The 16,017-nt window shown below is 43.8% G+C and overlaps 2 protein-coding genes across 7 annotated transcripts in view; both read right to left on the bottom strand.

Moving 5' to 3' along the window:
- The window catches only part of LOC133624412 (sodium/calcium exchanger 1-like), a 61,027-nt gene extending 55,225 nt beyond the window's left edge, over positions 1 to 5,802 (bottom strand). Inside the window, exon 1 of one of the 2 annotated variants that reach the window (XM_061987937.2) lies at positions 5,611 to 5,802. The gene's annotated coding sequence lies outside the window, so the exon portion shown is untranslated. Of the gene's footprint in view, positions 929 to 5,610 lie in introns of those variants that run through there. The other variant, XM_061987936.1, reaches the window with a different exon arrangement.
- Positions 5,803 to 6,236: 434 nt separating this feature from the next.
- rcor3 (REST corepressor 3) overlaps positions 6,237 to 16,017 on the bottom strand; it is a 29,768-nt gene continuing 19,987 nt past the window's right edge. For 3 of the 5 annotated variants that reach the window (XM_061987940.2, XM_061987941.2, XM_061987939.2), the window contains one exon: positions 6,425 to 7,278. In XM_061987940.2, the coding sequence (XP_061843924.1) occupies positions 6,919 to 7,278 (360 nt within the window). In that variant the 3' untranslated portion in view covers positions 6,425 to 6,918. Of the gene's footprint in view, positions 6,346 to 6,424; positions 7,279 to 16,017 lie in introns of those variants that run through there. The other 2 variants (XR_009818005.2, XM_061987942.2) reach the window with 2 other exon arrangements.

The following is a 16,017-nucleotide window of genomic DNA, read 5'->3' as shown; positions in this document are numbered from 1 at the left end:
ACTGAAGCTGTCGCTGAGGGAAGGTGGTAACCTCCACAAGTCTAGTTAGACACAATATATGATTGTCTGCGCTGTCTGCGTCACGGCGGCGTTCAGCCTTGGCCGTCAGCAGGTCGACACTGATAAAGTCTTCTGGAAAGTCTTTTGGATTGCCAGCTTTGCACAGATACAAAATACCACTTCAGCACAATTGACAATCATTTATAGTGACGGCCCTTAAGCATAAAGTCATGATGAAGTGAATTATATTTATATAGCGATTTTTTCTAGTGACTCAAAGCGCTTTACATAGTGAAAGCCAATATCTAAGCGAAATTCAAAGCAGTGTGGGTGTCACTGGGAGCAGGTGGGCAGTGACTTGAATGGTGGAAGCGGGGATTGAACCTGGAACCCTCAAGTTGCTGGCACAACCGCTCTACCAACCGAGCTATGCCGCATAATTATTTTAACACAAGACACACCTGGGCACAGGCACAGGTGTGTGACAATTAGAGATGTCCGATAATATTGGCAAATGTAATATCGGAAATTATCGGGATCGTTTTTTTTATTGTCGGTATCGTTTTTTTTTTGTTTTGTTTGTTTTTATTTTTTTATTTATTAAATCAACATAAAAAACACAAGATACACTTAGAATGAGTGCACCAACCCAAAAAACCTCCCTCCCTCATTCACACTCATTCACACAAAAGAGTTATAGCGGTGAAGGATGCCGTCAAGCTGAAGAAGGAGTCCTATCGGGTTCTTTTGGCTCATAGGACTCCTGAGGCAGCAGACAGGTACCGACAGGCCAAGCGGTTTGCGGCTTCAGCGGTCGCGGAGGCAAAAACTCGGACATGGGAGGAGTTCGGGGAAGCCATGGAAAACGACTTCCGCCGCCTCAGGAAGGGGAAGCAGTGCAGTGTCAACACCGTGTATGGTGAGGATGGTGTTCTGCTGACCTCGACTGCGGATGTTGTGGATCGGTGGAGGGAATACTTCGAAGACCTCCTCAATCCTACCAGCACGTCTTCCTATGAGGAAGCAGAGCCTGGGGAATCTGTGGTGGGCTCTCCTATTTCTGGGGCTGAGGTTGCCGAGGTAGTTAAAAAGCTCCTCGGTGGCAAGGCCCCGGGGGTGGATGAGACCCGCCCGGAGTTCCTTAAGGCTCTGGATGTTGTGGGGCTGTCTTGGTTGACAAGACTCTGCAACATCGCGTGGACATCGGGGGCGGTACCTCTGGATTGGCAGACCGGGGTGGTGGTTCCTCTCTTTAAGAAGGGGAACCGGAGGGTGTGTTCCAACTATCGTGGGATCACACTCCTCAGCCTTCCCGGTAAGGTCTATTCAGGTGTACTGGAGAGGAGGCTACGCCGGATAGTCGAACCTCAGATTCAGGAGGAACAGTGTGGTTTTCGTCCTGGTTGTGGAACTGTGGACCAGCTCTATACTCTCGGCAGGGTCCTTGAGGGTGCATGGGAGTTTGCTCAACCAGTCTACATGTGCTTTGTGGACTTGGAGAAGGCATTCGACCGTGTACCCCAGGAAGTCCTGTGGGGAGTGCTCAGAGAGTATGGGGTAACGGACTGTCTTATTGTGGCGGTTCGCTCCCTGTATGATCAGTGTCAGAGCTTGGTCCGCATTGCCGGCAGTAAGTCGGACCCGTTTCCAGTGAGGGTTGGACTCCGCCAGGGCTGCCCTTGGTCACCGATTCTGTTCATAACCTTTATGGACAGAATTTCTAGGCGCAGTCAAGGCGTTGAGGGTATCTGGTTTGGTGACTGCAGGATTAGGTCTCTGCTTTTTGCAGATGATGTGGTCGTGATGGCTTCATCTGGCCAAGATCTTCAGCTCTCACTGGATCGGTTCTCAGCCGAGTGTGAAGCGACTGGGATGGGAATCAGCACCTCCAAATCCGAGTCCATGGTTCTCGCCCGGAAAAGGGTGGAGTGCCATCTCCGGGTTGGGGAGGAGATTTTCCCCCAAGTGGAGGAGTTCAAGTACCTCGGAGTCTTGTTCACGAGTGAGGGAAGAGTGGATCGTGAGATGGACAGGCGGATCGGTGCGGCGTCTTCAGTAATGCGGACGCTGTATCGATCCGTTGTGGTGAAGAAGGAGCTGAGCCAGAAGGCAAAGCTCTCGATTTACCGGTCGATCTACGTTCCCATCCTCACCTGTGGTCATGAGCTTTGGGTCATGACCAAAAGGACAAGATCACGGGTACAAGCGGCCGAAATGAGTTTCCTCCGCCGAGTGGCGGGGCTCTCCCTTAGAGATAGGGTGAGAAGCTCTGTCATCCGGGGGGAGCTCAAAGTAAAGCCGCTGCTCCTCCACATCGAGAGGAGCCAGATGAGGTGGTTCGGGCATCTGGTCAGGATGCCACCCGAACGCCTCCCTCGGGAGGTGTTTCGGGCACGTCCGACCGGTAGGAGGCCACGGGGAAGACCCAGGACACGTTGAAAAGACTATGTCTCCCGGCTGGCCTGGGAACGCCTCGGGATCCCCCGGGAGGAGCTGGACGAAGTGGCTGGAGAGAGGGAAGTCTGGGCTTCCCTGCTTAGGCTGCCGCCCCCGCGACCCGACCTCGGATAAGCGGAAGAAGATGGATGGATGGATGGATGGAATTCACCAAGTATATATAAGAAATACTTGACTTTCAGTGAATTCTAGCTATATATTTATATATATATATATATATATATATATATATATATATATATATATATATATATATATATATATATAAGAGAAATACTTGAATTTCAGTGTTCATTTATTTACACATATACACACACATAACACTCATCTACTCATTGTTGAGTTAAGGGTTGAATTGTCCATCCTTGTTCTATTCTCTGTCACTATTTTTCTAACCATGCTGAACACCCTCTCTGATGATGCATTCTGCTTCGTCTCCTTGTTGTGTGCGCAGTTGTACACTGCACTCTCTAAAAGCCGTAGATGTTATTGTCACATATGCATGTACAGTAGATGGCAGTATTGTCCTGTTTAAGAGTGTCACAGCATTGCTGTTTACGGCAGACGAACTGCTTTACGGTAGACGAAAACGTGACTGCTGTTGTTGTGTGAGGTTACCGCGCTGGGAGGACGTTATGGTCCGCATGGAGCTGGAGGGGGCGTGGCCTCCAGCTCCGCCTGAATTTCGGGAGATTTTCGGGAGAAAATTTGTCCCGGGAGGTTTTCGGGAGAGGCGCTGAATTTCGGGAGTCTCCCGGAAAATCCGGGAGGGTTGGCAAGTATGATCCTTAGTGACAAGATCCACCTGGGCACGGGCACAGGTGTGTGACAATCCTTAGAGACAGCTTGTTCGGCGAGTCGTCCGTCACTGAGCTTGAGTTCTTCCTTTGCTGTAGCCTTATTATTTATGCACTTACTGGGATGTCTCTGCTCTACTGTGCTATGATCACCAAGCACTGCTTAATATCCCAGCTCAAAGCTTTAGCCAGACATGGGTACCCAGCTTCGGCCCGGGGAAATTGGACAACCCCCCTCCCGTGCTGTCAGGTATCCCCGCTTACCTGCGGCTCTTTCAGGAAAAAAGCGCTCCAAGAGGCGGAGGAAGAGGGGAGGTAAAACTTAAGGGGAAACTTAAGATCCCGCTGACATCCTCTCGATCATCGCCTCCTTCCTGGTGGACGCTGCCTCCGATGCCCGCCGCATAGCGCGCTGGATCCCACCTGTCGTCCCTACCCTGGACGACCTCCTGGCTCTTCTCCGCTGCTTCTCCTCCCGGTTAACCCGGCGGAATCTCCGGGCCTCGCTCCTCCTGGCCTGGTCTCCTGGCGCTCTTTGGCCCGTGGGTGTGGGACTGGTATAGACCACTCTACCCTACGCATGCTGAAGCATGCTGGATCACCTGCTGGCGAGGAGTCTAATCTTCGGATAGCCCTGATAAATGTCCGGCCCTTGGCGAAGAAAACGTTCTGGCTCAACGACTTCTTCACCACCCCTGAGTTGGACTTTGTGTTCCTCACCGAGACCTGGTTGACTGTCGGAGACAATGTGGCGTTCTCTGAATTGCTTCCACCGGATTGTGATTTCCTCAACTCTCCCAGGACTACGGGCAGGTGCGGAGGAGGTTTAGCCTCGGTTTACAAATCTTTGTTCACTTGCCGGCAGGTTCCACACGCTAACTATGCTAGTTTTGAACTGCAATTCTTTGAATGGACTCCGTCTCCCCCTGTTCTGTGCACAGTGCTGGACCGTCCACCTTCAACAAAGACTTTTACATCACTTTGCTGATTTTCTGTCGGGGATCTAAGTGAATTACGACCAAATTGTAATCTGTGGTGATTTTTATGTTCATGTCAAAACCTCTGACCTGAAATTTTCTGAATCTCCCGGATTCATTTGACCTCCAGCAATCTGTCATTGGCCCGACACACGAAAAGGGACACGCTTTAGATCTCGTGGTATCCTCTGGTTTATCTGTGTCTGTAAATGAAATATGTGCTATGTCTTTCTCTGACCATTCACCAATTTAATCCCGTGCTGTGGTAATAATTCCCATGCGCCGCTCACGCATGATCAACCCTTCAACTGCTGCTAATTTCTCAGTTGTCTTCAATAGCTCTTCAGTCTGTGCACTGAGTGTAAACTGGGACTTTACTGCTGACCACAGTTTACCTCGGCTTGTACTGATATTTTAGACTCTGTTGTGCCCCTCAGATCCAAACGTAGCAAAGCTCTTCTAACACCATGGCTAAATGACTCCACGCGGAGTCATTTGCAGGCACGCGGAGCGAAAGTGGGTGAAGGATAGGCTTCATGTCTCCCTCCAAATCCTGCAGGACTCTCTGTCTGAATACCAACGAGCCGTAAAAGCATGGGAAAAAGTTGTGACATGTGACGTCACACTTCCTGCTTACATCATGACATCACACTTCCTGTTTACATTGTGACATGTGACCTCATACTTCCTGTTTACATCGTGACATGTGACGTCACACTTCCTGTTTACATCGTGACATCACACTTTCTGTTTACATCGTGACATGTGACCTCACACTTCCTGTTTACATCGTGACATGTGACGTCACACTTCCTGTTTACATCGTGATATTTAACGTCACACTTCCTGTTTACATCGTGACATGTGACATCACACTTCCTGTTTACATCGTGACATCACACTTCCTGTTTACATCGTGCCATGTGACGTCACACTTCCTGTTCACATCGTGACATTTGACGTCACACTTTCTGCTTACATCGTGACATTTGACGTCACACTTCCTGTTTACAGCGTGACATGTGACGTGATACAGTACATATGTACATTTCCAAAGATGGTATATTGAGAGAGGATGATGTACCACATGCTGATACAGTACACATATACATGACCAAAGATGGTATATTAAGAGGATGATGTACCACATGATGTCCTACACAAAGTATATTCTTCTTATGACCTCAATGGTGGTTAGAACCATCAGTGTGACATGTGATGGTCACACTTCCTGTTGGCAGCGTGACATGTGATGGTCACACTTCCTGTTGGCAGTGTGACATGTGACCTTTCAAGATCCTTCTTCACAACTAAATCAGAACATCAATTGTTTGACTGCGTGAAGATCACCAGTCTAACATACAACTCCTTTTACTCACATGATCATCTTCTTCTTCTTCTTCTTCTTTGCTACCACTCTGGTCTGGTCTCTGCTACCACTCTGGTCTGGCCTCTGCTACCACTCTGGTCTGGTCTCTGCTACCACTCTGGTCTGGTCTCTGCTACCACTCTGATCTGGTCTCTGCTACCACTCTGATCTGGTCTCTGCTACCACTCTGATCTGGTCTCTGCTACCACTCTGGTCTGGTCTCTGCTACCACTCTGGTCTGGTCTCTGCTACCACTCTGGTCTGGTCTCTGCTACCACTCTGGTCTGGCCTCTGCTACCACTCTGGTCTGGTCTCTGCTACCACTCTGGTCTGGTCTCTGCTACCACTCTGATCTGGTCTCTGCTACCACTCTGATCTGGTCTCTGCTACCACTCTGATCTGGTCTCTGCTACCACTCTGGTCTGGTCTCTGCTACCACTCTGGTCTGGTCTCTGCTACCACTCTGGTCTGGTCTCTGCTACCACTCTGATCTGGTCTCTGCTACCACTCTGATCTGGTCTCTGCTACCACTCTGGACCTCACATGTAGGGACCCCCTTGGTCCACTGCAATAGACATCACATGTAGGGACCCCTTTGGTCCACTGCTATAGACATCACACGTAGGGACCCCTTTGGTCCACTGCAATAGACATCACATGTAGGGACCCCTTTGGTCCACTGCTATAGACATCACACGTAGGGACCCCCTTGATCAAAGCCTTTCTGTTGTCATGGCAGCACAGCCTGATGACATCATAAAGAAGATGGACAATGATTGATCAGATCAATAGATCAGTTTCTAATACATTTTAATTGTAATGAACTTAAAGTTCTTGTTTTAACAACACAAACCTTTCAATAAACACTTCAACCTTCAGCTAGTGGTATCAAACTTATTGATTAGCATGTAAATCATCAGTTTGTATTTCAATACTAAACTTATTGATTAGCATGTAAATCATCAATTTGTATTTCTAAAACAAACTTATTGATTAGCACGTAAATCATCAATTTGTATTTCAATACCAAACTTATTGATTAGCACATTAATCCCCAGTTTGTATTTCTATACCAAACTTATTGATTAGCACGTACAAACTTATTGATTAGCATGTAAATCATCAGTTTGTATTTCTATACCAAACTTATTGATCACGATGTACATGATTGATTGAATGAATACAGAGAAAAAGAAAAATGAATGCTGGAGCCTACCCCAGCACATAGCTTCCTGTACATGATCTACATTTGTCTTGACTGTTGTTGACCAGCTGGTCCTGGTTGGTCAGTGGAGGGAGGAAGAGTCTTATTGGTTGGTCAGTGGAGGGAGGAGGAGTCTGATTGGTTGGCCGCCACAATGGCGGGCTGCTGAGCGCCGCTTGCACTCGTCGCCCCTGCACTAGCGGCGAGGGGCGTGGACACGGAAGGGCGGGGGTTTAGACGTGGGGGCGGGGGATTGGTCGGACGGATGAGAGGCGGAGGCTGCTGCAGGGAGGGGCGGGGCTGCAGGAAGCGAGCTTGCTGTTGAAGAGGCGGCGGCTGGCGATGCAAAGAGGGCGTGGCTGGCAGGGAGGGGCGCAGGAGGGGCGGGGGCTGATGGAGGGCGGAGGCGGGGCTTGATGCCACCGCTGCCTGAGAGGACGATGAGCCAGGTGACGCACCTGAGCTGACTTGAGCCTTTAAAGAAGAAGAAGAGGGGGCGGAGCTTAAATCACTTCATACACAATGTCTGACTTATTGATTACTTTTAACTTGGTTTAATAGTTACAACTAATAAGTGATTCATGACTTATTGATTAATGTAATGCAATATATTGCAATATAATCAATATAATGCAATATAATGCAGTATAATGCAATATAATGCAGCATAATGCAATATAATGCAGAATAATGCAATATAATGCAGCACAATGCAATATAATGCAATATATTGCAATATAATGCAGTATAATGCAGTATAGTGCAGTATAATGCAATATAATGCAATATAATGCAATATAATGCAGTATAATGCAATATAATGCAGCATAATGCAATATATTGCAATATAATGCAGTATAATGCAATATAATGCAGTATAATGCAGTATAATGCAATGTATTGCAATATAGTGCAGCATAATGTAATATAATGCAATATAATGCAGTATAATGCAATATAATGCAATATAATGCAGTATAATGCAATATAATGCAGTATAATGCAATATAATGGAATATAATGCAATATAATGCAGTATAATGCAGTATAATGCAGTATAATGCAATATAATGCAATATAATGCAGTATAATGCAATATAATGCAGAATAATGCAATATAATGCAATATATTGCAATATAATGCAGTATAGTGCAGTAAAATGCAATATAATGCAATATAATGCAATATAATGCAATATAATGCAGCATAATGCAATATAATGCAATATATTGCAATATAATGCAGTATAATGCAGTATAGTGCAGTATAATGCAATATAATGCAATATAATGCAATATAATGCAGTATAATGCAATATAATGCAGCATAATGCAATATATTGCAATATAATGCAGTATAATGCAATATAATGCAGTATAATGCAGTATAATGCAATGTATTGCAATATAGTGCAGCATAATGTAATATAATGCAATATAATGCAGTATAATGCAATATAATGCAATATAATGCAGTATAATGCAATATAATGCAGTATAATGCAATATAATGGAATATAATGCAATATAATGCAGTATAATGCAGTATAATGCAGTATAATGCAATATAATTCAATATAATGCAGTATAATGCAATATAATGCAGAATAATGCAATATAATGCAGTATAATGCAGTATAATGCAATATAATGCAATATAATGCAGTATAATGCAATATAATGCGGATACTGCCCTCCAAAATAGTCTCTCTCTTTTTGATGAAATAACATTAGAGGAATTATTACGGCGTGTGAGTTGGATAAAATAAACAACATGTTTACTTGACCCACTTCCTGGGAAACTTATCAAGGAGCTTTTTGTAATTTTAGGACCATCAGTGCTAAATATTATAAACGTATCACTTTCCTCTGTCACTGTTCCCCTAGCATTCAAAAAAGCGGTTATTCATCCTCTGCTCAAAAGACCTAACCTCCATCCTGACCTCATGGTAAACTACCACCTTCCCTTTATTTCCAAAATCCTGGAAAAAATAGTTGCACAGCAGCTAAATGAACACTTAGTGTCTAACAATCTCTGTGAACCTTTTCAGTCCGGTTTCAGGGCAAATCACTCTACGGAGACAGCCCTCGCAAAAATGACTAATGATCTACTGCTAACGATGGATTCTGATGCGTCATCTATGTTGCTGCTTCTTGATCTTAGCGCTGCTTTCCATACCGTCCATCATAATATTTTATTAGAGCGTATCAAAACACGTATTGGTATGTCAGACTTAGCTTTGTCGTGGTTTAACTCTTATCTTACTGACAGGATGCAGTGTGTCTCCCATAACAATGTGACCTCGGACTATGTTAAGGTAACGTGTGGAGTTCCTCAGGGTTCAGTTCTTGGCCCTGCACTCTTTAGCATCTACATGCTGCCGCCAGGTGACATCATACCTGTTAGCTTTCACTGTTATGATGATGTCACCCAACTCTACATGCCCCTAAAGCTGACCAACACCCAGGATTGTAGTCACCTGGAGGCGTGTCTTAATGATATTAAACAATCACCTGGAGGCGTGTCTTAATGACATTAAACAATCACCTGGAGGCGTGTCTTAATGACAATCACCTGGAGGCGTGTCTTAATGACATTAAACAATCACCTGGAGGCGTGTCTTAATGACATTAAACAATCACCTGGAGGCGTGTCTTAATGACATTAAACAATCACCTGGAGGCGTGTCTTAATGACATGAAACAATCAGCTGGAGGCGTGTCTTAATGACATTAAACAATCACCTGGAGGCGTGTCTTAATGACATTAAACAATCACCTGGAGGCGTGTCTTAATGACATTAAACAATCACCTGGAGGCGTGTCTTAATGACATTAAACAATCACCTGGAGGCGTGTCTTAATGACATGAAACAATCAGCTGGAGGCGTGTCTTAATGACATTAAACAATCACCTGGAGGCGTGTCTTAATGACATGAAACAATCACCTGGAGGCGTGTCTTAATGACATGAAACAATCACCTGGAGGCGTGTCTTAATGACATTAAACAATCACCTGGAGGCGTGTCTTAATGACATGAAACAACCACCTGGAGGCGTGTCTTAATGACATTAAACAATCACCTGGAGGCGTGTCTTAATGACATTAAACAATCACCTGGAGGCGTGTCTTAATGACATTAAACAATCACCTGAAGGCGTGTCTTAATGACATTAAACAATCACCTGGAGGCGTGTCTTAATGACATAAAACAATCACCTGGAGGCGTGTCTTAATGACATTAAACAGTCACCTGGAGGCGTGTCTTAATGACATTAAACAGTCACCTGGAGGCGTGTCTTAATGACATGAAACAATCACCTGGAGGCGTGTCTTAATGACATTAAACAATCACCTGGAGGCGTGTCTTAATGACATTAAACAATCACCTGGAGGCGTGTTTTAATGACATTAAACAGTCACCTGGAGGCGTGTCTTAATGACACTAAACAGTCACCTGGAGGCGTGTCTTAATGACATAAAACAATCAGCTGGAGGCGTGTCTTAATCACATGAAACAATCACCTGGAGGCGTGTCTTAATGACATGAAACAATCACCTGGAGGCGTGTCTTAATGACATTAAACAGTCACCTGGAGGCGTGTCTTAATGACATTAAACAATCACCTGGAGGCGTGTCTTAATGACATGAAACAATCACCTGGAGGCGTGTCTTAATGACATGAAACAATCACCTGGAGGCGTGTCTTAATGACATGAAACAATGGATGTCCGCTAACTTCTTGCAACTCAACGCCAAGAAAACGTAAATGCTGATTATCGGTCTTGCTAGACACCGACATTTATTTACTAATTCCACCTTAACATTTGACAACCAAACAATTACACAAAGTGACTCGGTAAAGAATCTGGGTATTATCTTCCACCCAACTCTCTCGTTTGAGTCACGCATTGAGTGTTACTAAAACAACTCTCTCGTTTGAGTCACACATTAAGAGTGTTACTAAAACAACTCTCTCGTTTGAGTCACACATTAAGAGTGTTACTAAAACAACTCTCTCCTTTGAGTCACACATAAAGAGTGTTACTAAAACATTTCTCTCGTTTGAGTCACACATTAAGAGTGTTACTAAAACAACTCTCTCGTTTGAGTCACACATTAAGAGTGTTACTAAAACAACTCTCTCGTTTGAGTCACACATTAAGAGTGTTACTAAAACAACTCTCTTGTTTGAGTCACACATTAAGAGTGTTACTAAAACAACTCTCTCGTTTGAGTCACACATTAAGAGTGTTACTAAAACAACTCTCTCGTTTGAGTCACACATTAAGAGTTTTACTAAAACAACTCTCTCGTTTGAGTCACGCATTAAGTGTTACTAAAACAACTCTCTCGTTTGAGTCACGCATTAAGAGTTTTACTAAAACAACTCTCTCGTTTGAGTCACGCATTAAGTGTTACTAAAACAACTCTCGTTTGAGTCACGCATTAAGAGTGTTACTAAAACAACTCTTTCGTTTGAGTCACACATTAAGAGTGTTACTAAAACAACTCTCTCGTTTGAGTCACACATTAAAAGTGTTACTAAAACAACTCTCTCGTTTGAGTCACACATTAAAGAGTGTTTCTAAAACATACTTCTTTCATCGCCGTAATATCACTAAAATGCATTCCATTTTGTCCACTAGTGACAATGCCTTCGTTACGTCTGGTCTCCATTACTGTAACGTATTATTTTGGGGTCTCCCTATGTCTAGCATTAAAATATTACAGTTGGTACAAAATGCGGCTGCTAGACTTTTGACAAGAACAAGAAAGTTTGATCATATTACGCCTATACTGTATATACCTTTATATACTGTACATGTATACATATATATACAGGATTGTCTCAGAAAGTTAGAATATTGTGATAAAGTTCTTTATTTTCTGTAATGCAATTTTAAAAAAAATTTGAAAAAAATCATACAAGTCATACATTCTGGATTCATTACACATCAACTGAAATATTGCAAGCCTTTTATTATTTTATATTGCTGATTATGGCATACAGCTTAAGAAAACTCAAAAATCGTATCTCAAAAAATTAGAATATTTCCTCAGACCAAGTAAAAAAAAAAAAGATTTATAACAGTAAAACAAATCAAACATTTGAAAATGTCAATGAATGCACTCAGTACTTGGTTGGGAATCCTTTTGCACAGATTACTGCATCAATGCGGCGTGGCATGGAGGCAATCAGCCTGTGGCAAATGGATGGATGGATGGGTTTGGTGTCTTTCAGCTTCTTCTTCACAATACCCCACACATTCTCTATGGGGTTCAGGTCAGGGGAGTTGGCAGGCCAATGGAGGACAGTAATGCCATGGTCAGTACACCAGTTACTGGTGGTTTTGGCACTGTGGGCAGGTGCCAGATCATGCTGGAAAATGAAATCATCATCTCCATAGAGCTTTTCAACAGATGGAAGCATGTAGTGCTCTAAAATCTCTTGGTACACAGCTGCATTGACTCTGGACTTGATGAAACACAGTGGACCAACACCAGCAGCTGACATGGCTCCCCAAACCATTGCTGACTGTGGGAACTTCACACTGGATTTCAAGCAACTTGGATTTTCAAAACTTGCTTTCGTCTTAAAACAGGACTCTGGACCACTCTGCAACTGTCCAGTGCTTCTTTTCCATAGCCCAAGTCAGACGCTTCTAGAGATTTTAGAGCACTACATGCTTCCATCTGTTGAAAAGCTCTGTGGAGATGATGATTTTCAAATGTTTGATTTTGTTTTGCTGTTATAAATCTTTTTTTTTTTTACTTGGTCTGAGGAAATATACTAATTTTTTGAGATACGATTTTTGAGTTTTCTTAAGCTGTATGCCATAATCAGCAATATTAAAATAATAAAAGGCTTGCAATATTTCAGTTGATGTGTAATGAATCCAGAATGTATGACTTGCATGATTTTTTTTTTTTTTTTTTTTTTTTAAATTGCATTACAGAAAATAAAGAACTTTATCACAATATTCTAACTTTCTGAGACAATCCTGTATATGCCTATACTGGCTCACCTGCACTGACTTCCTGTGCACTTAAGATGTGACTTTAAGGTTTTACTATTTACGTATAAAATACTACACGGTCTAGCTCCGTCCTATCTTGCTGATTGCATTGTACCACATGTCCCGGCAAGAAATCTGCCTTCAAAGAACTCCGGCTTATTAGTGATTCCCAGAGCCCAAAAAAAGTCTGCGGGCTATAGAGCGTTTTCTATTGGGGCTCCAGTACTATGGAATGCCTTCCCGGTAACAGTTAGAGATGCTACCTCAGTAGAAGCATTTAAGTCCCATCTTAAAACTCATTTGTATACTCTAGCCTTTAAATAGACCCCCCTTTTTAGACCAGTTGATCTGCCGTTTCTTTTCTTTTCTCCTCTGCTCCCCTCTCCCTTGTGGAGGAGGGGGGGACACAGGTCTGGTGGCCATGGATGAAGTGCGGCTGTCCAGAGTCGGGACCCCGGGGTGGACCGCTCGCCTGTGCATCGGTTGGGAACATATCTGCGCTGCTGACCCGTCTCCGCTCGGGATGGTTACCTGCTGGCCCCACTATGGACTGGACTCTCACTATTATGTTAGATCCACTATGGACTGGACTCTCACTATTATGTTAGATCCACTATGGACTGGACTCTCACTATTATGTTAGATACACTATGGACTGGACTTTCACAATATTATGTCAGACCCACTCGACATTCATTGCTTTCGGTCTCCCCTAGAGGGGGAGGATTACCCACATATGCGGTCCTCTCCAAGGTTTCTCATAGTCATTCACATCGACGTCCCACTGGGGTGAGTTTTCCTTGCCCTTATGTGGGCTTTGTACCGAGGATGTCATTGTGGCTTGTGCAGCCCTTTGAGACACTTGTGATTTAGGGCTATATAAATAAACATTGATTGATTGATTGATTGATTGATAATGCAGTATAATGCAATATAATGCAGTATAATGGAATATAATGCAATATAATGCAATATAATGCAGTATAATGCAATATAATGCAATATAATGCAATATAATGCAGTATAATGCCTGACATGCTAGTAGTCATAGAATGGCACTCTGCTCTGAAAGATGCTGATGTTCATTTCTACATTTCTGCCCGTGGGTGCTCGGAAGGGTGGTAAATTTGACGCTACTTTTCTAAGGCCATGTCTACACTAAGCCAGATAACCCCTTAAATTATTTAGCCTAAGCCCCGTTTCGGCCACACTGAACCAGCGTTTAAGGCTCCCCTTCTGAGACAATTTTTACACGGGTAAGTGCGCCGTGTATTTCTTGCATCTCTTAGCTTTGTATGGACTCATTGATCGTTTACAAAGTGAGTTCGGAGAGGAAGTGATGCCAGAAAGACCGCGACCACAAAGGAAGTAACGCCAGAAAGAACACGCCACAGCCAGCTTCATAATAAAGTGGTTTCGTAACTCGGAGCTAACCACTGGAAATATGAAGGTGGTCATCCAGACATGCCAGGGTTTGTCATTCTTTTACATGTACAGACACTTGTGGAAATCACACATGAATACCTTAAGAAAAAAGCCATTGCAGCTATTTGGGATACAACACTTCTCAGACGGCAAGAGAACTTTCCAATGTCAGCTGTGATTCTACTTAGCCAAAAACTTTGTCCATTTGTCGAAGGAGAGACAACGAGAATGCGAGCTCCCGTCCATGTGATAAAAAAAAGGTAGCGTGTGCTTTGTATTACCTGGCCGTCGAGAGAAGACTACGGAAAACATTGAACGCTTTTGGACTGGCAAAGCAGACTGTATCTGTTATTGTCCGCCATGTATGTCACGGACTCAACGTCTAGGTCCAGAGTGTATAAAGTCACCAAAAAGGAATGGACAATGAAGGTGAAGGCAAAAGAGAGAGGAGTGTCCTGACCAGATATCTAGATCCCGAGATTGATTGATGTAAAATATTCTTTATCACATTGTTTACATGTCTAATAAAGATGTGATTAATGTATGATGTCTCAGGTGTGATTCACTACAATAGTCACACTAGATTCCAGATAATTGAAATACCACAACACTGGATATAGTTCAGATAAGTTACATTTAAGAACTTGCACACAAAGCAACACTGGAGGCGACTATCACGTGCGCATTTTCCACGCTTGCGTACTAGGTCGCGTTGTGACGGAGGTGGGGAGGGGGTCTTAAACCACCATTGTGTGTGTGTGTGGACACAGATAAGGTTAGGTGGGATTTACCCTGGATAACCTCAGAAGGCGGGGTTTTTGCTTGGTGGTGAGAAATAATTTGCCATCAATCCCACATGGGTGCTAGGCATTGTCCATGGGTGCTCAGGCCCCAAAGCACCCATGGGGATGTGCGAACATGGAAGACGTAGTAGTGTGTCAGGTTGGATGCAACATGGGGTTATGCACCCATGGTGATGTGCGTACCATATTTTCCGCACTATTAGCCGCACCTAAAAACCACAAATTTACTCAAAAGCTGACAGTGCGGCTTATAACCCGGTGCGCTTTATATATGGATTAATATTAAGATTCATTTTCATAAAGTTTCAGTCTCGCAACTACGGTAAACAGCCGCCATCTTTTTTCCCCGTAGAAGAGGAAGTGCTTCTTCTTCTACGCAAGCAACCGCCAAGGTAAGCACCCGCCCCCATAGAACAGGAAGCGCTTCTTCTTCTACTGTAAGCAACCACCCGCCCCCGTAGAAGAAGAAGAAGAAGCGCGCGGATATTACGTTTCATTTCCTTTCTGTGTTTACATCTGTAAAGACCACAAAATGGCTCCTACTAAGCGACAGGTTTCCGGTTCATGAAAAGACGCAATCTCTCCATCCGCACACGGACTACTATTTCACAGCAACTGCCTAAAGACTTTCAAGAAAAGCTGGCTACTTTCCGTGCATATTGTAAAAACAAGATAGCTGAAAAAAAGATCCGGCCAGAGAACATTATCAACATGGACGAGGTTCCACTGACTTTTGATATTCCTGTGAACCGCACTGTGGATACAACGGGAGCACGTACGGTGAATATTCGCACCACAGGGAATGAGAAGTCATCCTTCACTGTGGTTCTAGCTTGCCATGCTAATGGCCAGAAACTTCCACCCATGGTGATATTCAAAAGGAAGACCTTGCCAAAAGAGACCTTTCCAGCCGGCGTCATCATAAAAGCTAACTCGAAGGGATGGATGGATGAAGAAAAGAT

This window comes from Nerophis lumbriciformis, linkage group LG27, assembly GCF_033978685.3.
Source record: "Nerophis lumbriciformis linkage group LG27, RoL_Nlum_v2.1, whole genome shotgun sequence".
Taxonomy (NCBI): domain Eukaryota; kingdom Metazoa; phylum Chordata; class Actinopteri; order Syngnathiformes; family Syngnathidae; genus Nerophis; species Nerophis lumbriciformis.
This window is presented reverse-complemented; position numbering and strand designations above follow the sequence as displayed.